This window comes from Oncorhynchus mykiss, chromosome 29 (assembly GCF_057628025.1).
Source record: "Oncorhynchus mykiss isolate SJ-2025 chromosome 29, ASM5762802v1, whole genome shotgun sequence".
Classification (NCBI taxonomy): Eukaryota; Metazoa; Chordata; class Actinopteri; order Salmoniformes; family Salmonidae; genus Oncorhynchus; species Oncorhynchus mykiss.
In genome coordinates, this window is record NC_143050.1 from 535,265 (window position 1) to 560,255 (window position 24,991).

The 24,991-nt window shown below is 42.3% G+C and overlaps 1 protein-coding gene across 3 annotated transcripts in view; it reads right to left on the reverse strand.

Annotated features, from left to right (window-relative positions):
• The window catches only part of LOC110510300 (dixin), a 71,895-nt gene that overhangs the window by 40,043 nt on the left and 6,861 nt on the right, over positions 1-24,991 (reverse strand). For 2 of the 3 annotated variants that reach the window (XM_036967768.2, XM_036967767.2), the window contains exons 2-7: positions 15,103-15,232; positions 6,314-6,439; positions 5,850-6,063; positions 5,468-5,572; positions 638-708; positions 162-244 (exon numbers count right to left, since the gene is read on the reverse strand). In XM_036967768.2, the coding sequence (XP_036823663.2) occupies positions 162-244; positions 638-708; positions 5,468-5,572; positions 5,850-6,063; positions 6,314-6,439; positions 15,103-15,232 (729 nt within the window). The remainder of the gene's footprint in view (positions 1-161; positions 245-637; positions 709-5,467; positions 5,573-5,849; positions 6,064-6,313; positions 6,440-15,102; positions 15,233-24,991) is intronic. The other variant, XM_090226283.1, reaches the window with a different exon arrangement.

The following is a 24,991-nucleotide window of genomic DNA, read 5'->3' on the forward strand; positions in this document are numbered from 1 at the left end:
AGGGTCAGGTATAGTTTTAGGGTCAGGTATAGTTTTAGGGTTAGGTATAGTTTTGGGGTCAAGTTTAGGTTAGGGTTATGGTTAGGTTAAGGAAAATAGGATTTTGATTGAAAATGTATTTTAGGTTCCCACGAGGACAGAAAAACATAACGTGTGTGTACCTGTAGAGCTGACACCATTCTCCGTGTCTCCTGCATCTCTCTCTCCAGGCTCTCAGTCAGAGGACTCTCCCAACCTGCCTTAGCTAGACACACACACACCCACACACACACACACACACACACACACACACACACACACACACACACACACACACACACACACACACACACACACACACACACACACACAGCAATAGGGAGATAAATATTTCAGTTTATGTTGAAGTCTGTGTGACTTTATTAAGCCATCTTATCTTAATGAATATATTAAATCATATTAAATCGTAATGAATCGATTGAATCTTACTGAATCATATTCAGCCTGATTAATCATATTGAATCTATTGAATCATGATGAATCCTATTCATTGGTGCATGTTTACCTGACTCTTACGTCTGACCCAGACTGACACTAATCTAACCTGTGCACTGCAAAACCTACACTGCCAACTTGTGTGTGTGTGTGTGTATCTTACTGCTTCTCTCTGGTTGGCTCTCCTCCGGCTCTCTGTTGTCTGATTGGCTGGTGGGCGGGGCTCTGGGGGAACTGAGGATAGAAACACTGATTACTGACAGGAGGGTGTGTGGTTTGTGCGGTGTGTGTGTGTGTGTGTGTGTGTGTGTGTGTGTGTGTGTGTGTGTGTGTGTGTGTGTGTGTGTGTGTGTGTGCGTGTGTGTGTGTGTGTGTGTGCGTGCGTGTGTGGTGGACATTTAAGACATTTCTCAGAACCATATGTATTGGGTACGTAACCCATTAGCAGTGGTGGGAAAAGTACCCAATAGTCATACTGTAGTAAAAGTATAGTTACCTTAATAGAAAGTTACTCAAGTAAAAGTCACCCAGTAAAATAAACTTCAGTAAAAGTCCAAAAGTATTTGGTTCTAAATATATTTAACTATTCAAAGTAAATGTAATTTATCAAATATATAAATCATTTCATGTATGGATAGCCAGGGGAACACAATAACACTCAGACATCATTACAGATAGCCAGGGGAACACTCCAACACTCAGACATCATTACAGATAGCCAGGGGAACACTCCAACACTCAGACATCATTACAGATAGCCAGGGGAACACAATAACACTCAGACATCATTACAGATAGCCAGGGGAACACAATAACACTCAGACATCATTACAGATAGCCAGGGGAACACTCCAACACTCAGACATCATTACAGATAGCCAGGGGAACACAATAACACTCAGACATCATTACAGATAGCCAGGGGAACACTCCAACACTCAGACATCATTACAGATAGCCAGGGGAACACAATAACACTCAGACATCATTACAGATAGCCAGGGGAACACTCCAACACTCAGACATCATTACAGATAGCCTGGGGAACACTCCAACACTCAGACATCATTACAGATAGCCAGGGGAACACTCCAACACTCAGACATCATTACAGATAGCCAGGGGTACACAATAACACTCAGACATAATTACAGATAGCCAGGGGTACACTCCAACACTCAGACATCATTACAGATAGCCAGGGGAACACTCCAACACTCAGACATCATTACAGATAGCCAGGGGAACACAATAACACTCAGACATCATTACAGATAGCCAGGGGAACACTCCAACACTCAGACATCATTACAGATAGACATATAACACTCCAACACTCAGACATCATTACAGATAGCCAGGGGAACACTCCAACACTCAGACATCATTACAGATAGCCAGGGGAACACTCCAACACTCAGACATTATTTACAAACGCTGCATGTGTGTTTAGTGAGTCTTCCAGATCAGAGGTAGTAGGGACGACCAGGGATGTTCTCTGTTTAGTGAGTCCTCCAGATCAGAGGCAGTCGGGATAACCAGGGATGTTCTCTGTTTAGTGAGTCCTCCAGATCAGAGGTAGTAGGGATGACCAGGTATGTTCTCTGTTTAGTGAGTCCTCCAGATCAGAGGCAGTAGGGATGACCAGGCATGTTCTCTGTTTAGTGAGTCCTCCAGATCAGAGGCAGTAGGGATGACCAGGCATGTTCTCTGTTTAGTGAGTCCTCCAGATCAGAGGCAGTAGGGATGACCAGGTATGTTCTCTGTTTAGTGAGTCCTCCAGATCAGAGGCAGTAGGGATGACCAGGCATGTTCTCTGTTTAGTGAGTCCTCCAGATCAGAGGCAGTAGGGATGACCAGGGATGTTCTCTGTTTAGTGAGTCCTCCAGATCAGAGGTAGTAGGGACGACCAGGGATGTTCTCTGTTTAGTGAGTCCTCCAGATCAGAGGCAGTCGGGATGACCAGGGATGTTCTCTGTTTAGTGAGTCCTCCAGATCAGAGGCAGTAGGGATGACCAGGGATGTTCTCTGTTTAGTGAGTCCTCCAGATCAGAGGCAGTAGGGATGACCAGGGATGTTCTCTGGTTAGTGAGTCCTCCAGATCAGAGGCAGTAGGGATGACCAGGGATGTTCTCTGTTTAGTGAGTCCTCCAGATCAGAGGCAGTAGGGATGACCAGGGATGTTCTCTGTTTAGTGAGTCCTCCAGATCAGAGGCATTAGGGATGACCAGGGATGTTCTCTGTTTAGTGTGTGAATTGGACCATTTTCCTGACCTGCTAAGCATTGAAAATGTAACAAGTACTTTGGGTGTCAGGGAAAATGTTTTGAGTAAAAAGTACATTATTTTCTTTAGGAATGAATATAAATAGTAAAATACTGATACCCCCAAAAAATATGTTTTACTTAAGTACTTTACACCACTGGCCATTAGGGTGTCCACCCACAGTGTTCAGAATAACAGAAATCCCATTTAGATTATGGTAATTCATATTAACACAACATTTAGATTATGGTAATTCATATTAACACAACATTTAGATTATGGTAATTCATATTAACAGAACATTTAGATTATGGTAATTCATATTAACAGAACATTTAGATTATGGTAATTCATATTAACAGAACATTTAGATTATGGTAATTCATATTAACAGAACATTTAGATTATGGTAATTCATATTAACAGAACATGTACATTATAGTAATTCACATTAACAGAACATTTAGATTATGGTAATTCATATTAACAGAACATTTACATTATGGTAATTCATATTAACAGAACATTTAGATTATGGTAATTCACATTAACAGAACATTTAGAATATGGTAATTCATATTAAAACAACATTTAGATTATGGTAATTCATATTAACACAACATTTAGATTATGGTAATTCATATTAAAACAACATTTAGATTATGGTAATTCATATTAACACAACATTTAGATTATGGTAATTCATATTAAAACAACATTTAGATTATGGTAATTCATATTAAAACAACATTTAGATTATGGTAATTCATATTAACAGAACATTTAGATTATGGTAATTAATATTAACAGAACATTTAGATTATGGTAATTCATATTAACACAACATTTAGATTATGGTAATTCATATTAAAACAACATTTAGATTATGGTAATTCATATTAACAGAACATGCAAATCAAGGATCCATTCTTTCTTTCTTTCCTCATAATTCTGATGAGCACTATGAAGATGTTAGAATTTCCTCAGCCAACAAGAGTAACGAACAGCTAAATCACTAGCCTGTCAATCTACTATAGAAAAACTATTCACATCTACATTTCCTCAGCCAACAAAATGAGTAACAGACAGCTAAATCACTAGCCTGTCAATCTACTATCAGCCAACAAGACGAGTAACAAACATCAAAATCACTAGCCTGTCAATCTACTATAGAATAACTAGATGAGTAACAGACAGCTAAATCACTACCCTGTCTATCTACTATCAGCCAACAGGATGAGTAACGAACAGCTAAATCACTAGCCTGTCAATCTACTATCCCCCATAGTAGAAAAGTCAACCTATTCTATTGGTCAGCTTGTCAAGAAAGAAATAGCCTATTCCAAACAGACTCTGGGACAGTGGTGGGACGATCCCAAAGTCATACAACCAGTAGGCCCAGGCTACATCCCGAATACTTTAAAAAGCAATCAAATCAAATAAAAAATGTTATATAGCCCTTCGTACATCAGCTGATATATCAAAGTGCTGTACAGAAACCCAGCCTAAAACCCCCTGAACAGCAAAGCAATGCAGGTGTAGAAGCACGGTGGCTAGGAAAAACTCTCTAGAAAGGCCAGAACCTAGGAAGAAACCTAGAGAGGAGCCAGGAAAAGCAACGAGTCTGATGCAACACATCAGAATGTTTATCTGAAAAACAGGTCACCAAGCTATTCTGAGTCAAGATCAATTTCGCAGTCAAAAAGTAAGCTGTGATCTACCGCTGAGATTTTTTTTAAACATTACAGTACCTAATAAAAACAGTTGTGGAGGAATGAGACAGTACCATTAAAATATTACCTCGGCATAGTGGCTATATGCCTAGCCTGCCAATAGTGTTCTTCTCCAACAATATTATATTTCAAAACTCCAGCTTTGATAACAAAATAGATCAGTTGGTATGGCACTTGAGGCCCTGCGGAGCATACATTGAAATAATTTGCTTTTTTACTGTACTGATGGTCACGGTGCTTTCATGTCGCGTTCAACTGGGAACTCTGAAATCTCTGACTTACGAGCAGCGTTCAAGACAACTGGGCTCCGACTGGGAAAAATCGTTTTGAATGGAATGAATCATCCAACTCAGAATACGAACTCTGGCTTCTTTCTAGAGCTCTGACTTTCTGACCTGAAGATCACTGACATGAAGATTTCACCTCGCAAAAGGTATGAAATACTACTTAGGCTTGTATCAAACCTCAATGTGTGTGGGGGAGTATATGTGTTTTGGGGGGATATGAGTGGGGGATGATGTGTGTTGGGGGATAGGAGTGTGTGGGGGGATAGGAGTGTGTGTGGGGGGGATATGAGTGGGGGGATAGGAGTGTGTGGGGGGAGGATGTGTGGGAGGGGTATGAGTGTGTGGGGGGGTATGAGTGGGGGGATAGGAGTGTGTGGGGGGAGGATGTGTGGGGGGGTGTGAGTGGGGGATGATGTGTGTTGGGGGGTATGAGTGGGGGGATAGGAGTGTGTGGGGGGGATTTGAGTGGGGGGATAGGAGTGTGTGGGGGGAGGATGTGTGGGGGGGTATGAGTGTGTGGGGGGGTATGAGTGGGGGGGTATAAGTGGGGGGATAGAAGTGTGTGGGGGGAGGATGTGTGGGGGGTGATGTGTGTTGGGGGGTATGAGTGGGGGGATAGGAGTGTGTGGGGGGGGTATGAGTGGTGGGTGATGTGTGTTGGGAGGTATGAGTGGGGGGATATGATTGTGTGGGGGGATATGAGTGTTACCTGCTTGGTGTTGTGTCAGGATCGTCTGGCGGTCCTCTCTCGTACTGCTGGACCAGAGCACGAACACACACACCTCCATCCTCATCTACAAGCATACCCCAACCACTGGAGAGACATTATACACACACAATTATACATGCATGCACACACACACTGAATAGAGGAGTGTGTGTGTGTGTACCTGTGAAGGTGTGTGTACCTGTGGAGGTGTGTGTGTGTACCTGTGGAGGTGTGTGTACCTGTGAAGGTGTGTGTACCTGTGGAGGTGTGTGTGTGTGTACCTGTGGAGGTGTGTGTGTACCTGTGGAGGTGTGTGTGTACCTGTGGAGGTGTGTGTGTACCTGTGGAGGTGTGTGCACCTGTGGAGGTGTGTGTGTGGTACCTAGCTGTTCCCTCTGCGTCGTGTCGTGCGGCTGCCAATGCTGTTGCTGCGCTCTGCGCCATGGCAACTGTGGAGAGTGTCCTGTGGTTGGCTGCGGCTCCCGCCATGCTCCGTCCACCCCTGGACGCTGCTCTCTGATTGGCTGATGGTTTGAAGTGGGCAGCTAGAGCCAGAATCAACCTCATCACTGACTTCAGATCACCTTCTACTATATCTACACACACACACACACACACACACACACACACACACACACACACACACACACACACACACACACACACACACACACAGGAGTAAGAGAGATTATGTGAGAACTGTGGGACAGGTGTCGGTGTGTGTGTCGGTGTGTGTGTTACCCCAGGCAGAGATGTGAGGTCTGTCGGTTTGTGACTCTTTTAGTGTGTGTGTGTGTGTGTTAGTGTGTGTGTTAGTGTGTGTGTGTTAGTGTGTGTGTGTGTTACCCCGAGCAGAGGTGTGAGGCATGCGTATACGTCTGGAGGTGATGAAGTTGAGGACTCGCTCCACATTCTCCCTGCTCTCCTCTCGGTCCCTAGGAGCCTGATGTACCCCCTCCAACGCCTCCCCCGCTGCAGGGGGGAGACGGGGGGGTGGGAGAAGGAGAGGGTTATGCATAATTGTTATCATATAAATCAAATCATAATGTATTTAATCTCCCGTGGACAGATTCTGCGTGTAAACGGCAACAATCTGTCAAGAATCACGTAGAATTACGTGATTAAGAGCAGCAGTAGTTCCTGGTTTGGAGTTTTCATCATTGATTATTTGATAGAATCAGGATTGGTCGAAAGTGGTGCTTAAACTGGGCTGTAGTTATTGTACCACTGGGGAATCACTAAAGACGGACCGTTAAACGATGGCCCAGCATTCTCCAGGAAAACTAACCACTTTGCCAAAGTCTCCATCCAAAGTGCTGGATGTGAGATTGTGTTGAAAACATCTTCACTGTTTATTGCCTCTCTTCGAATGCTGTGTGTTCACACGAGGGAGGAAACTCCGATTCCTTCCTTCGCACAACGGTAATCATACTTGTAAATGGTATTCCCCCCAGAAGTAAAAGTGTGGCAAACTTTCACAAGATAAATTTACTTCTGGGTAAGTGAGATTATCATTTATTGAAAGTGCATTTCCTGTCTCAACACAAAACAAATTAAAAAGGATAAAATAAAAACAAACATACTATAAATTAAACAGTTTAATATCAGATGATGAATATCAGAAATAACAGCTATTGTTTGTATTGTGTAGCGCAGTATAGTGTGGCGTAGTATTGTGTAGTATGGTGTAGTGTAGTGTGGTGTATGGTGTAGTGTAGTGTGGTGTAGTGTGGTGGAGTGTGGTGTAGTGTAGTGTAGTGTGGTGTATGGTGTAGTGTAGTGTAGTGTACGGTGTAGTGTAGTGTAGTGTAGTGTGGTGTAGTGTAGTGTAGTGTGGTGTAGTGTAGTGTAGTGTAGCGTAGTGTAGTGTAGTGTGGTGTAGCGCAGTGTAGTGTGGCGTAGTATTGTGTAGTGTAGTGTAGTGTGGTGTAGTGTAGTGTGGTGTAGTGTAGCGTAGTGTAGTGTGGTGTAGCGTAGTGTAGTGTGGCGTAGTATTGTGTAGTGTAGTGTAGTGTGGTGTAGTGTAGTGTGGTGTAGTGTGGCGTAGTATTGTGTAGTGTGGTGTAGTGTGGTGTAGTGTAGTGTAGTATGGTGTAGTGTAGTGTAGTGTAGTGTAGTGTGGCGTAGTATTGTGTAGTGTAGTGTAGTGTGGTGTAGTGTAGTGTGGTGTAGTGTGGTGGAGTGTGGTGTAGTGTAGTGTAGTGTGGTGTATGGTGTAGTGTAGTGTAGTGTAGTGTACGGTGTAGTGTAGTGTAGTGTAGTGTGGTGTAGTGTAGTGTGGTGTAGTGTAGTGTAGTGTAGCGTAGTGTAGTGTGGTGTAGCGCAGTGTAGTGTGGCGTAGTATTGTGTAGTGTAGTGTAGTGTGGTGTAGTGTAGTGTGGTGTAGTGTAGCGTAGTGTAGTGTGGTGTAGCGTAGTGTAGTGTGGCGTAGTATTGTGTAGTGTAGTGTAGTGTGGTGTAGTGTGGTGTAGTGTGGCGTAGTATTGTGTAGTGTGGTGTAGTGTGGTGTAGTGTAGTATGGTGTAGTGTAGTGTAGTGTAGTGTAGTGTGGCATAGTATTGTGTAGTGTAGTGTAGTGTGGTGTAGTGTAGTGTGGTGTAGTGTGGTGTAGTATTGTGTAGTGCAGTGTGGCGTAGTATTTTGTAGTATGGTGTAGTGTGGTGTAGTGTGGTGAAGTGTAGTGTAGTGTGGTGTAGTGTGGTGTAGTGTAGTGTAGTGTGGTGTAGTGTAGTGTGGTGTAGTGTGGTGAAGTGTGGTGTAGTGTAGTGTAGGGTGGTGTGGTGTAGTGTAATGTGGTGTGGTGTAGTATGGTGTCGTGTGGTGTAGTGTAGTATGGTGTGGTGTAGTGTGGTGTAGTGTAGTGTGGTGTGGTGTAGTGTAGTGTGGTGTAGTGTGGTGAAGTGTGGTGTAGTGTAGTGTAGTGTGGTGTGGTGTAGTGTAATGTGGTGTGGTGTAGTATGGTGTCGTGTGGTGTAGTGTAGTATGGTGTGGTGTAGTGTGGTGTAGTGTAGTGTGGTGTGGTGTAGTGTAGTGTAGTGTGGTGTAGTGTGGTGAAGTGTGGTGTAGTGTAGTGTAGTGTGGTGTGGTGTAGTGTAATGTGGTGTGGTGTAGTATGGTGTCGTGTGGTGTAGTGTAGTATGGTGTGGTGTAGTGTGGTGTAGTGTAGTATGGTGTGGTGTAGTGTGGTGTAGTGTAGTGTAGTGTGGTGTAGTATGGTGTCGTGTGGTGTAGTGCAGTGTAGTGTAGTGTAGTGTGGTGTAGTGTAGTGTAGTGTGGTGTAGTATGGTGTAGCATGGTGTAGTGTAGTGTAGTGTGGTGTAGTGTAGTGTAGTGTGGTGTGGTGTAGTGTAGTGTAGTGTGGTGTAGTATGGTGTTGTGTGGTGTAGTGCAGTGTAGTGTAGTCTAGTGTGGTGTAGTGTAGTGTGGTGTAGTATGGTGTAGCATGGTGTAGTGTAGTGTAGTGTAGTGTAGTGTGTTGTAGTGTAGTGTAGTGTGGTGTAGTGCAGTGTAGTGTAGTGTAGTGTGGTGTAGTGTAGTGTGGTGTAGTATGGTGTAGCATGGTGTAGTGTAGTGTAGTGTGGTGTAGTGTAGTGTGGTGTGGTGTAGTGTAGTGTAGTGTGGTGTAGTATGGTGTCGTGTGGTGTAGCATGGTGTAGTGTAGTGTGGTGTAGTATGGTGTAGCATGGTGTAGTGTAGTGTAGTGTGGTGTAGTGTAGTGCAGTGTAGTGTAGTCTAGTGTGGTGTAGTGTAGTGTGGTGTAGTATGGTGTAGCATGGTGTAGTGTAGTGTGGTGTAGTGTAGTGTAGTGTAGTGTGGTGTGGTGTAGTGTAGTGTAGTGTGGTGTAGTATGGTGTCGTGTGGTGTAGTGCAGTGTAGTCTAGTGTGGTGTAGTGTAGTTTGGTGTGGTGTGGTGTAGCATGGTGTAGCATGGTGTAGTGTGGTGTAGTGTGGTGTAGTGCGGTGTGGTGCAGTGTAGTCTAGTGTGGTGTAGTGTAGTGTGGTGTGGTGTGGTGTCGTGTAGTGTAGTGTAGTATGGTGTAGCATGGTGTAGAATAGTGTAGTGTGGTGTAGCATAGTGTAGTGTGGTGTAGCATGGTGTAGTATAGTGTAGCATGGTGTAGAATAGTGTAGTGTGGTGTAGCATAGTGTAGTGTGGTGTAGCATGGTGTAGCATGGTGTAGTATAGTGTAGTGTGGTGTAGCATGGTGTAGAATAGTGTAGTGTGGTGTAGCATAGTGTAGTGTGGTGTAGCATGGTGTAGCATGGTGTAGTATAGTGTAGCATGGTGTAGCATGGTGTAGTGTGGTGTAGCATGGTGTAGTGTGGTGTAGCATGGTGTAGTGTGGTGTAGCATGGTGTAGCATGGTGTAGCGTGGTGTAGTGTGGTGTAGTGTGGTGTAGTGTGGTGTAGTGTGGTGTGGTGTAGCATGGTGTAGCATGGTGTAGTATAGTGTAGCATGGTGTAGCATGGTGTAGTATAGTGTAGTGTGGTGTGGTGTAGCATGGTGTAGCATGGTGTAGTGTGGTGTAGTGTGGTGTGGTGTAGTGTGGTGTGGTGTAGCATGGTGTAGTATAGTGTAGTGTGATGTGGTGTAGCATGGTGTAGCATGGTGTAGTGTGGTGTAGTGTGGTGTAGTGTGGTGTAGTGTGGTGTGGTGTAGCATGGTGTAGCATGGTGTAGTATAGTGTAGCATGGTGTAGCATGGTGTAGTATAGTGTAGCATGGTGTATGTGGTGTAGCATGGTGTAGTGTGGCGTAGCATGGTGTAGTGTGGTGTAGCATGGTGTAGTGTGGTGTAGCATGGTGTAGCATGGTGTAGTGTGGTGTAATGTGGTGTAGTGTGGTGTAGTGTGGTGTGGTGTAGCATGGTGTAGCATGGTGTAATATGGTGTAGTATAGTGTAGTATGGTGTAGTGTGGTGTAGCATGGTGTAGTATAGTGTAGTGTGGTGTGGTGTAGCATGGTGTAGTATAGTGTAGTGTGGTGTAGTGTGGTGTAGCATGGTGTTGCATGGTGTAGTGTGGTGTGGTGTAGCATGGTGTAGTATAGTGTAGTGTGGTGTAGTATGGTGTTGCATGGTGTAGTATAGTGTAGTGTGGTGTAGTGTGGTGTAGCATGGTGTAGTATAGTGTAGTGTGGTGTAGTATGGTGTTGCATGGTGTAGTATAGTGTAGTGTGGTGTAGTGTGGTGTTGCATGGTGTAGTATAGTGTAGTGTGGTGTAGTGTGGTGTTGCATGGTGTAGTATAGTGTAGTGTGGTGTAGTGTGGTGTAGTATGGTGTTGCATGGTGTAGTATAGTGCAGTGTGGGTTAGCATGGTGTTGCATGGTGTAGTATAGTGTAGTGTGGTGTAGTGTGGTGTAGCATGGTGTAGCATGGTGTAGTATAGTGTAGTGTGGTGTAGTGTGGTGTAGCATAGTGTAGCATGGTGTAGTATAGTGTAGTATAGTGTAGTGTGGTGTAGCATGGTGTAGCATGGTGTAGTATAGTGTAGTGTGGTGTAGTGTGGTGTAGCATAGTGTAGCATGGTGTAGTATAGTGTAGTGTGGTGTAGTGTGGTGTAGCATAGTGTAGCATGGTGTAGTATAGTGTAGTGTGGTGTAGTGTGGTGTAGCATGGTGTAGCATGGTGTAGTATAGTGTAGTGTGGTGTAGCATGGTGTAGCATGGTGTAGTATAGTGTAGTGTGGTGTAGTGTGGTGTAGCATAGTGTAGTGTGGTGTAGCATGGTGTAGCATGGTGTAGTATAGTGTAGCATGGTGTAGCATGGTGTAGTGTGGTGTAGCATGGTGTAGTGTGGTGTAGCATGGTGTAGTGTGGTGTAGCATGGTGTAGCATGGTGTAGCGTGGTGTAGTGTGGTGTAGTGTGGTGTAGTGTGGTGTAGTGTGGTGTGGTGTAGCATGGTGTAGCATGGTGTAGTATAGTGTAGCATGGTGTAGCATGGTGTAGTATAGTGTAGTGTGGTGTGGTGTAGCATGGTGTAGCATGGTGTAGTGTGGTGTAGTGTGGTGTGGTGTAGTGTGGTGTGGTGTAGCATGGTGTAGTATAGTGTAGTGTGATGTGGTGTAGCATGGTGTAGCATGGTGTAGTGTGGTGTAGTGTGGTGTAGTGTGGTGTAGTGTGGTGTGGTGTAGCATGGTGTAGCATGGTGTAGTATAGTGTAGCATGGTGTAGCATGGTGTAGTATAGTGTAGCATGGTGTAGTGTGGTGTAGCATGGTGTAGTGTGGCGTAGCATGGTGTAGTGTGGTGTAGCATGGTGTAGTGTGGTGTAGCATGGTGTAGCATGGTGTAGTGTGGTGTAATGTGGTGTAGTGTGGTGTAGTGTGGTGTGGTGTAGCATGGTGTAGCATGGTGTAATATGGTGTAGTATAGTGTAGTATGGTGTAGTGTGGTGTAGCATGGTGTAGTATAGTGTAGTGTGGTGTGGTGTAGCATGGTGTAGTATAGTGTAGTGTGGTGTAGTGTGGTGTAGCATGGTGTTGCATGGTGTAGTGTGGTGTGGTGTAGCATGGTGTAGTATAGTGTAGTGTGGTGTAGTATGGTGTTGCATGGTGTAGTATAGTGTAGTGTGGTGTAGTGTGGTGTAGCATGGTGTAGTATAGTGTAGTGTGGTGTAGTATGGTGTTGCATGGTGTAGTATAGTGTAGTGTGGTGTAGTGTGGTGTTGCATGGTGTAGTATAGTGTAGTGTGGTGTAGTGTGGTGTTGCATGGTGTAGTATAGTGTAGTGTGGTGTAGTGTGGTGTAGTATGGTGTTGCATGGTGTAGTATAGTGCAGTGTGGTGTAGCATGGTGTTGCATGGTGTAGTATAGTGTAGTGTGGTGTAGTGTGGTGTAGCATGGTGTAGCATGGTGTAGTATAGTGTAGTGTGGTGTAGTGTGGTGTAGCATAGTGTAGCATGGTGTAGTATAGTGTAGTGTGGTGTAGTGTGGTGTAGCATGGTGTAGCATGGTGTAGTATAGTGTAGTGTGGTGTAGTGTGGTGTAGCATAGTGTAGCATGGTGTAGTATAGTGTAGTGTGGTGTAGTGTGGTGTAGCATGGTGTAGCATGGTGTAGTATAGTGTAGTGTGGTGTAGCATGGTGTAGCATGGTGTAGTATAGTGTAGTGTGGTGTAGTGTGGTGTAGCATAGTGTAGCATGGTGTAGTATAGTGTAGTGTGGTGTAGTGTAGCATGGTGTAGCATGGTGTAGTATAGTGTAGTGTGGTGTAGTGTGGTGTAGCATGGTGTTGCATGGTGTAGTGTGGTGTAATGTGGTGTAGTGTGGTGTAGTATAGTGTAGTGTGGTGTAGTATAGTGTAGTGTGGTGTAGTGTGGTGTAGCATGGTGTTGCATGGTGTAGTGTGGTGTAATGTGGTGTAGTATGGTGTAGTTTAGTATGGTGTATTGTAGAATGGTGTAGTCTAGTACGGTACGGTGTGGTGTAGTGTTGTATGGTTTGTGTGGTGTGTTGCGTTGCGTTGTGTGGTCTGGAGGGGTGTTTAGTGTGGTGGATGTGGTATAGTGGGTGTGGTGTGGTTTAGTATGGTGTGGTGTAGTATGGTGTGGTGTAGTATGGTGTGGTGTGGTGTGGTGTGGGGCTAAATGGTGTTGTGTGGTCTGCAGTGGTGGTGTATTGGGTGCGGTATAGTTTGTGGTAGGTGTGGTGTGTGTGTTGTGGTAAGTGTGGTGTGGCAGGTGTGTTGTGGTAAATGTGGTGGTAGGTGTGGTGGTGTGTGTTGTGTGTGTTGTGGTAGGCGTGGTGTGTGTGTAGTTGGGTTTACTTGATAGCTACCTACACAAATAGCTAGCTAGAACAAAGTGTTAATAAGATATTCATTTAAAAAGATTAAAAGCAATACAAATAAGTTATCCAGTAGGCATCTACTGAGGGAGCAAAGAGCTGTGTTGTCAGTCATTTGTGTATGTGTTGTGTTAGGTATGGTGTTATGGTAGATGTGTGCTGTGGTGGTGTGTGTGTTGTGGTAGGTGTGGTGTGTGTGTTGTGGTAGGTGTGGTGTGGTAGGTGTGTTGGTGTGTGTTGTGTTAGGTGTGGTGTTATGGTAGGTGTGTGTTGTGGTAGGTGTGACGTGTGTGTTGTGGTGGTGTGTGTGTGTGTGTGTGTGTGTTGTGGTAGGTGTGATGTGTGTGTTGTGATTGGTGTGGTGTTATGGTAGGTGTGTGTTGTGGTGGTGTGTGTGTTGTGGTAGGTGAGGTGTTATGGTAAATGTGTGCTGTGGTGGTTGAGTGTGTGTGGTGGTAGGTGTGGTGTTATGGAAGGTGTGTGTTGTGGTAGGTGTGGTGTGTTGTGGTAGGTGTGGTGTGTGTGTTGTGGTAGGTGTGGTGTGTGTATTGTGGTAAGTGTGTTGTGGTAGGTGTGTTGTTGTGTGTTGTGGTAGGTGTAGTGTGTGTGGTGTGGTAGGTGTGGTGGTGTGTGTTGTTTTAGGTGTGGTGTTATGGTAGGTGTGTGTTGTGGTAGGTGTGATGTGTGTGTTGTGGTAGGTGTGGTGTTATGGTAGATGTGTGTTGTGGTAGGTGTGGTGTGTGTGTTATGGTAGGTGTGGTGTGTTGTGGTAGGTGTGACGTGTGTGTGTGTGTGTGTGTGTGTGTGTGTGTGTGTGTGTGTGTGTGTGTGTGTGTGTGTTGTGGTAGGTGTGATGTGTGTGTTGTGATTGGTGTGGTGTGGTGGTGTGTGTGTGTTGTGGTGGTGTGTGTGTTGTGGTGGTGTGTGTGTTGTGGTAGGTGAGGTGTTATGGTAGATGTGTGCTGTGGTGGTGTGTGTGTGTGTGTGTGTTGTGGTAGGTGTGGTGGTGTGTGTGTGGTGGTAGTTGTGGTGTTATGGTAGGTATGTGTTGTGGCAGGTGTGGTAGGTGTGGTGTGTGTGTTGTGGTAGGTGTGGTGTGTGTATTGTGGTAGGTGTATTGTGGTAAGTGTGTTGTTTTAGGTGTGGTGTTATGGTAGGTGTGTGTTGTGATAGGTGTGATGTGTGTGTTGTGGTAGGTGTGACGTGTGTGTTGTGGTAGGTGTGATGTGTGTGTTGTGGTGATGTGTGTGTTGTGGGGGTGTGTGTGTTGTGGTAGGTGTGGTGGTGTGTGTGTTGTGGTAGGTGTAGTGGTGTGTGTTGTGGTAGGTGTGATGTGTGTGTTGTGGTGGGTGTGTGTGTTGTGGTGGGTGTGGTGGTGTGTGTGTTGTGGTAGGTGTGGTGGTGTGTGTGTTGAGGTAGGTGTGACGTGTGTGTTGTGGTAGGTGTGTGTGTGTGTGTGTGTGTGTGTGTGTGTGTGTGTGTGTGTGTGCGTGTGTGTGTGTGTGTGTGTGTGTGTGTGTGTGTGTGTGTGTGTGTGTGTTGTGGTGGTGTGTGTATTGTGGTAAGTGTGGTGGTGTGTGCTGTTGTAGGTGTGATGTGTGTGTTGTGATGTTTGTGTTGTGGTAGATGTGATGTGTGTGTTGTGGTAGATGTGTTGTGGTAGGTGTGATGTGTGTGTTGTGGTAGGTGTGGTGGTGTGTGTTGTGGTGGTGTGTGTGTTGTGGTAGGTGTGGTGGTGTGTGTTGTGGTGGTGTGTGTGTTGTGGTAGGTATGACGTGTGTGTTGTGGTAGGTGTGTGTGTGTGTGTGTGTGTGTGTGTGTGTGTGTGTGTGTGTGTGTGAGTACTAACCCACTATCTCCACCAGGTGTGATAACACCACTCCATCCTGCAGGTCTACTCTGAGGTCTGTGATGGGCTTCAGGCCTGGTCGCCTCTTCAACTGGCTGTTCACCCACAACACATAGGTTGATAGCTGCTGCTACACACACACACACACACACACACACACACACACACACACACACACACACACACAAACACACCACCATGAACACACCAAAGACATAGCTTCAAAATATGTTTAAAGTTGTAATTTTGACTTCATATCATGTTGATATTATAGATAGTAATTCCTTACATCCAGAGCTCTATCAATAAATTTGACAGTATTATGGTTAGTGTTGGGGTTGGATTTAAAGACCCAGGGATCCACACTAGTCTAGTGATGTAATAATATAAAACAACTATTGAGATACAATGAAGTAGAGCTGGGACGATAAACCCACCCCTTACCATGAAGTAGAGCTGGGACGATAAACCCACCCCTTACCATGAAGTAGAGCTGGGACGATAAACCCACCCCTTACCATGAAGTAGAGCTGGGACGATAAACCCACCCCTTACCATGAAGTAGAGCTGGGAAGATAAACCCACCACTTACCATGAAGTAGAGCTGGGACGATAAACCCACCACTTACCATGAAGTAGAGCTGGGAAGATAAACCCACCCCTTACCATGAAGTAGAGCTGGGACGATAAACCCACCCCTTACCATGAAGTAGAGCTGGGAAGATAAACCCACCCCTTACCATGAAGTAGAGCTGGGAAGATAAACCCACCACTTACCATGAAGTAGAGCTGTGACGATAAACCCACCACTTACCATGAAGTAGAGCTGGGATGATAAACCCAACACTTACCATGAAGTAGAGCTGGGACGATAAACCCACCACTTACCATGAAGTAGAGCTGGGACGATAAACCCACCACTTACCATGAAGTAGAGCTGGGACAATAAACCCACCACTTACCATGAAGTAGAGCTGGGATGATAAACCCACCACTTACCATGAAGTAGAGCTGGGACAATAAACCCACCACTTACCATGAAGTAGAGCTGTGACAATAAACCCACCACTTACCATGAAGTAGAGCTGGGACGATAAACCCACCACTTACCATGAAGTAGAGCTGTGACAATAAACCCACCACTTACCATGACGTAGAGCTGGGACGATAAACCCACCACTTACCATGAAGTAGAGCTGGGACGATAAACCCACCACTTACCATGAAGTAGAGCTGGGACGATAAACCCACCACTTACCATGAAGTAGAGCTGGGACGATAAACCCACCACTTACCATGAAGTAGAGCTGGGACGATAAACCCACCACTTACCATGAAGTAGAGCTGGGACGATAAACCCACCACTTACCATGAAGTAGAGCTGGGACGATAAACCCACCACTTACCATGAAGTAGAGCTGGGATGATAAACCCACCACTTACCATGAAGTAGAGCTGGGACAATAAACCCACCACTTACCATGAAGTAGAGCTGTGACAATAAACCCACCACTTACCATGAAGTAGAGCTGGGACGATAAACCCACCACTTACCATGAAGTAGAGCTGGGATGATAAACCCACCACTTACCATGAAGTAGAGCTGGGACGATAAACCCACCACTTACCATGAAGTAGAGCTGGGAAGATAAACCCACCACTTACCATGAAGTAGAGCTGGGACGATAAACCCACCACTTACCATGAAGTAGAGCTGGGAAGATAAACCCACCCCTTACCATGAAGTAGAGCTGGGACGATAAACCCACCCCTTACCATGAAGTAGAGCTGGGAAGATAAACCCACCCCTTACCATGAAGTAGAGCTGGGAAGATAAACCCACCCCTTACCATGAAGTAGAGCTGGGACGATAAACCCACCCCTTACCATGAAGTAGAGCTGGGAAGATAAACCCACCACTTACCATGAAGTAGAGCTGTGACGATAAACCCACCACTTACCATGAAGTAGAGCTGGGATGATAAACCCACCACTTACCATGAAGTAGAGCTGGGACGATAAACCCACCACTTACCATGAAGTAGAGCTGGGACGATAAACCCACCACTTACCATGAAGTAGAGCTGGGACGATAAACCCACCACTTACCATGAAGTAGAGCTGGGATGATAAACCCACCACTTACCATGAAGTAGAGCTGGGACAATAAACCCACCACTTACCATGAAGTAGAGCTGTGACAATAAACCCACCACTTACCATGAAGTAGAGCTGGGACGATAAACCCACCACTTACCATGAAGTAGAGCTGTGACAATAAACCCACCACTTACCATGACGTAGAGCTGGGACGATAAACCCACCACTTACCATGAAGTAGAGCTGGGACGATAAACCCACCACTTACCATGAAGTAGAGCTGGGACGATAAACCCACCACTTACCATGAAGTAGAGCTGGGACAATAAACCCACCACTTACCATGAAGTAGAGCTGGGACGATAAACCCACCACTTACCATGAAGTAGAGCTGGGACGATAAACCCACCACTTACCATGAAGTAGAGCTGGGACAATAAACCCACCACTTACCATGAAGTAGAGCTGGGACGATAAACCCACCACTTACCATGAAGTAGAGCTGGGACGATAAACCCACCACTTACCATGAAGTAGAGCTGGGACGATAAACCCACCACTTACCATGAAGTAGAGCTGGGACGATAAACCCACCACTTACCATAAAGTAGAGCTGGGACGATAAACCCACCACTTACCATGAAGTAAAAATGGGAAGATACAGTGGGGCAAAAAAGTATTTAGTCAGCCACCAATTGTGCAAGTTCTCCCAATTAAAAATATGAGAGAGGCCTGGTAATGATGATGACATGGTGGTTCTATACAGAGTCTACTAATGATAATGACATGGTGGTTCTATACTAAGTCTACTAATGATAATGACATGGTGGTTCTATACTAAGTCTACTAATGATAATGACATGGTGGTTCTATACAGAGTCTACTAATGATAATGACATGGTGGTTCTATACTAAGTCTACTAATGATAATGACATGGTGGTTCTATACAGAGTCTACTAATGATAATGACATGGTGGTTCTATACAGAGTCTACTAATGATAATGACATGGTGGTTCTATACTAAGTCTACTAATGATAATGACATGGTGGTTCTATACAGTCTACTAATGATAATGACATGGTGGTTCTATGCAGAGTCTACTAATGATAATGACATGGTGGTTCTATACAGAACCTACTAATGATAATGACATGGTGGTTCTATACAGAACCTACTAATGATAATGATGTGGTTCTATACTAAGTCTACTAATGATAATGACATGGTGGTTCTATACTAAGTCTACTAATGATAATGACATGGTGGTTCTATACAGAGTCTACTAATGATAATGACATGGTGGTTCTACACTAAGTCTACTAATGATAATGACATGGTGGTTCTATACAGAGTCTACTAATGATAATGACATGGTGGTTCTATACTAAGCCTAGTAATGATAATGATATGGTGGTTCTATACTAAGTCTACTAATGATAATGACATGGTGGTTCTACACAGAGTCTACTAATGACAATGACATGGTGGTTCTATACAGAGTCTACTAATGATAATGACATGGTGGTTCTATACAGAACCTACTAATGATAATGACATGGTGGTTCTATACTAAGTATACTAATGATAATGACATGGTGGTTCTATACAGAGTCTACTAATGATAATGACATGGTGGTTCTATACAGAGTCTACTAATGATAATGACATGGTGGTTCTATACAGAGTCTACTAATGATAATGACATGGTGGTTATATACTAAGCCTACTATTGATAATGACATGGTGGTTCTATACAGAACCTACTAATGATAATGGCATGGTGGTTCTATACAGAGTCTACTAATGATAATGACATGGTGGTTCTATACAGAGTCTACTAATGATAATGACATGGTGGTTCTATACAGAGTCTACGAATGATAACAACATAGTGGTTCTATACTAAGTCTACAAATTATAATGACATAGTGGTTCTATACGCAATCTACTAATGATAATGGCATGGTGGTTCTATACAGTCTACTAATGATAATGACATGGTGGTTCTATACAGAGTCTACAAATGATAATGACATGGTGGTTCTATACAGTCTACTAATGATAATGACATGGTGGTTCTATACTAAGTCTACTAATGATAATGACATGGTGGTTCTATACAGAGTCTACTAATGATAATGACATGGTGGTTCTATACAGAGTCTACTAATGATAATGACATGGTGGTTCTATACTAAGTCTACTAATGATAATGACATGGTGGTTCTATACAGAGCCTACTAATGATAATGACATGGTGGTTCTATACAGAACCTACTAATGATAATGACATGGTGGTTCTACACAGAGTCTACTAATGATAATGACATGGTGGTTCTATACAGAGTCTACTAATGATAATGACATGGTGGTTCTATACAGAGTCTACTAATGATAATGATGTGGTTCTATACTAAGTCGACTAATGATAATGACATGGTGGTTCTATACTAAGTCTACTAATGATAATGACATGGTGGTTCTATACAGAGTCTACTAATGATAATGACATGGTGGTTCTACACTAAGTCTACTAATGATAATGACATGGTGGTTCTATACAGAGTCTACTTATGATAATGACATGGTGGTTTATACTAAGTCTACTAATGATAATGACATGGTGGTTCTATACTAAGTCTACTAATGATAATGACATGGTGGTTCTATACAGAGTCTACTAATGATAATGACATGGTGGTTCTATACTAAGTCTACTAATGATAATGACATGGTGGTTCTATACAGAGTCTACTAATGATAATGACATGGTGGTTCTATACAGAGTCTACTAATGATAATGACATGGTGGTTCTATACTAAGTCTACTAATGATAATGACATGGTGGTTCTATACAGTCTACTAATGATAATGCCATGGTGGTTCTATGCAGAGTCTACTAATGATAATGACATGGTGGTTCTATACAGAACCTACTAATGATAATGACATGGTGGTTCTATACAGAACCTACTAATGATAATGATGTGGTTCTATACTAAGTCTACTAATGATAATGACATGGTGGTTCTATACTAAGTCTACTAATGATAATGACATGGTGGTTCTATACAGAGTCTACTAATGATAATGACATGGTGGTTCTACACTAAGTCTACTAATGATAATGACATGGTGGTTCTATACAGAGTCTACTAATGATAATGACATGGTGGTTCTACACAGAGTCTACTAATGACAATGACATGGTGGTTCTATACAGAGTCCACTAATGATAATGACATGGTGGTTCTATACAGAACCTACTAATGATAATGACATGGTGGTTCTATACTAAGAATACTAATGATAATGACATGGTGGTTCTATACAGAGTCTACTAATGATAATGACATGGTGGTTCTATACAGAGTCTACTAATGATAATGACATGGTGGTTCTATACAGAGTCTACTAATGATAATGACATGGTGGTTATATACTAAGCCTACTATTGATAATGACATGGTGGTTCTATACAGAACCTACTAATGATAATGGCATGGTGGTTCTATACAGAGTCTACTAATGATAATGACATGGTGGTTCTATACAGAGTCTACTAATGATAATGACATGGTGGTTCTATACAGAGTCTACGAATGATAACAACATAGTGGTTCTATACTAAGTCTACAAATTATAATGACATAGTGGTTCTATACGCAATCTACTAATGATAATGGCATGGTGGTTCTATACAGTCTACTAATGATAATGACATGGTGGTTCTATACAGAGTCTACAAATGATAATGACATGGTGGTTCTATACAGTCTACTAATGATAATGACATGGTGGTTCTATACTAAGTCTACTAATGATAATGACATGGTGGTTCTATACAGAGTCTACTAATGATAATGACATGGTGGTTCTATACAGAGTCTACTAATGATAATGACATGGTGGTTCTATACTAAGTCTACTAATGATAATGACATGGTGGTTCTATACAGAGCCTACTAATGATAATGACATGGTGGTTCTATACAGAACCTACTAATGATAATGACATGGTGGTTCTACACAGAGTCTACTAATGATAATGACATGGTGGTTCTATACAGAGTCTACTAATGATAATGACATGGTGGTTCTATACAGAGTCTACTAATGATAATGATGTGGTGGTTCTATACAGAGTCTACTAATGATAATGACATGGTGGTTCTACACTAAGTCTACTAATGATAATGACATGGTGGTTCTATACAGAGTCTACTTATGATAATGACATGGTGGTTTATACTAAGCCTAGTAATGATAATGATATGGTGGTTCTATACTAAGTCTACTAATGATGATGACATGGTGGTTCTACACAGAGTCTACTAATGATAATGACATGGTGGTTCTATACAGAGTCTACTAATGATAATGACATGGTGGTTCTATACAGAACCTACTAATGATAATGACATGGTGGTTCTATACTAAGTATACTAATGATAATGACATGGTGGTTCTATACAGAGTCTACTAATGATAATGACATGTTGGTTCTATACAGAGTCTACTAATGATAATGACATGGTGGTTCTATACAGAGTCTACTAATGATAATGACATGGTGGTTATATACTAAGCCTACTAATGATAATGACATGGTGGTTCTATACTAAGTCTACTAATGATAATGACATAGTGGTTCTACACGCAATCTACTAATGATAATGACATGGTGGTTCTATACAGTCTACTAATGATAATGACATGGTGGTTCTATACAGAGTCTACAAATGATAATGACATGGTGGTTCTATACAGAGTCTACTAATGATAATGACATGGTGGTTCTATACTAAGTCTACTAATGATAATGACATGGTGGTTCTATACAGAGTCTACTAATGATAATGACATGGTGGTTCTATACAGAGTCTACTAATGATAATGACATGGTGGTTCTATACTAAGTCTACTAATGATAATGACATGGCGGTTCTATACAGAGCCTACTAATGATAATGACATGGTGGTTCTATACAGAACCTACTAAGGATAATGACATGGTGGTTCTATACAGAGTCTACTAATGATAATAACTTGGTGGTTCTATACAGAACCTACTAAGGACAATGACATGGTGGTTCTATGCAGAGTCTACTAATGATAATGACATGGTGGTTCTATACAGAGTCTACGAATGATAACAACATAGTGGTTCTATACAGAACCTACTAATGATAATGATGTGGTTCTATACTAAGTCTACTAATGATAATGACATGGTGGTTCTATACTAAGTCTACTAATGATAATGACATGGTGGTTCTATACAGAGTCTACTAATGATAATGACATGGTGGTTCTACACTAAGTCTACTAATGATAATGACATGGTGGTTCTATACAGAGTCTACTAATGATAATGACATGGTGGTTCTATACTAAGCCTAGTAATGATAATGATATGGTGGTTCTATACTAAGTCTACTAATGATAATGACATGGTGGTTCTACACAGAGTCTACTAATGACAATGACATGGTGGTTCTATACAGAGTCCACTAATGATAATGACATGGTGGTTCTATACAGAACCTACTAATGATAATGACATGGTGGTTCTATACTAAGAATACTAATGATAATGACATGGTGGTTCTATACAGAGTCTACTAATGATAATGACATGGTGGTTCTATACAGAGTCTACTAATGATAATGACATGGTGGTTCTATACAGAGTCTACTAATGATAATGACATGGTGGTTATATACTAAGCCTACTATTGATAATGACATGGTGGTTCTATACAGAACCTACTAATGATAATGGCATGGTGGTTCTATACAGAGTCTACTAATGATAATGACATGGTGGTTCTATACAGAGTCTACTAATGATAATGACATGGTGGTTCTATACAGAGTCTACGAATGATAACAACATAGTGGTTCTATACTAAGTCTACAAATTATAATGACATAGTGGTTCTATACGCAATCTACTAATGATAATGGCATGGTGGTTCTATACAGTCTACTAATGATAATGACATGGTGGTTCTATACAGAGTCTACAAATGATAATGACATGGTGGTTCTATACAGTCTACTAATGATAATGACATGGTGGTTCTATACTAAGTCTACTAATGATAATGACATGGTGGTTCTATACAGAGTCTACTAATGATAATGACATGGTGGTTCTATACAGAGTCTACTAATGATAATGACATGGTGGTTCTATACTAAGTCTACTAATGATAATGACATGGTGGTTCTATACAGAGCCTACTAATGATAATGACATGGTGGTTCTATACAGAACCTACTAATGATAATGACATGGTGGTTCTACACAGAGTCTACTAATGATAATGACATGGTGGTTCTATACAGAGTCTACTAATGATAATGACATGGTGGTTCTATACAGAGTCTACTAATGATAATGATGTGGTGGTTCTATACAGAGTCTACTAATGATAATGACATGGTGGTTCTACACTAAGTCTACTAATGATAATGACATGGTGGTTCTATACAGAGTCTACTTATGATAATGACATGGTGGTTTATACTAAGCCTAGTAATGATAATGATATGGTGGTTCTATACTAAGTCTACTAATGATGATGACATGGTGGTTCTACACAGAGTCTACTAATGATAATGACATGGTGGTTCTATACAGAGTCTACTAATGATAATGACATGGTGGTTCTATACAGAACCTACTAATGATAATGACATGGTGGTTCTATACTAAGTATACTAATGATAATGACATGGTGGTTCTATACAGAGTCTACTAATGATAATGACATGTTGGTTCTATACAGAGTCTACTAATGATAATGACATGGTGGTTCTATACAGAGTCTACTAATGATAATGACATGGTGGTTATATACTAAGCCTACTAATGATAATGACATGGTGGTTCTATACTAAGTCTACTAATGATAATGACATAGTGGTTCTACACGCAATCTACTAATGATAATGACATGGTGGTTCTATACAGTCTACTAATGATAATGACATGGTGGTTCTATACAGAGTCTACAAATGATAATGACATGGTGGTTCTATACAGAGTCTACTAATGATAATGACATGGTGGTTCTATACTAAGTCTACTAATGATAATGACATGGTGGTTCTATACAGAGTCTACTAATGATAATGACATGGTGGTTCTATACAGAGTCTACTAATGATAATGACATGGTGGTTCTATACTAAGTCTACTAATGATAATGACATGGCGGTTCTATACAGAGCCTACTAATGATAATGACATGGTGGTTCTATACAGAACCTACTAAGGATAATGACATGGTGGTTCTATACAGAGTCTACTAATGATAATAACTTGGTGGTTCTATACAGAACCTACTAAGGACAATGACATGGTGGTTCTATACAGAGTCTACTAATGATAATGACATGGTGGTTCTATACAGAGTCTACGAATGATAACAACATAGTGGTTCTATACTAAGTCTACAAATTATAATGACATAGTGGTTCTATACGCAATCTACTAATGATAATAACATGGTGGTTCTATACAGTCTACTAATGATAATGACATGGTGGTTCTATACAGAGTCTACTAATGATAATGACATGGTGGTTCTATACAGAGTCTACGAATGATAACAACATAGTGGTTCTATACTAAGTCTACAAATTATAATGACATAGTGGTTCTATACGCAATCTACTAATGATAATGACATGGTGGTTCTATACAGTCTACTAATGATAATGACATGGTGGTTCTATACAGAGTCTACAAATGATAATGACATGGTGGTTCTA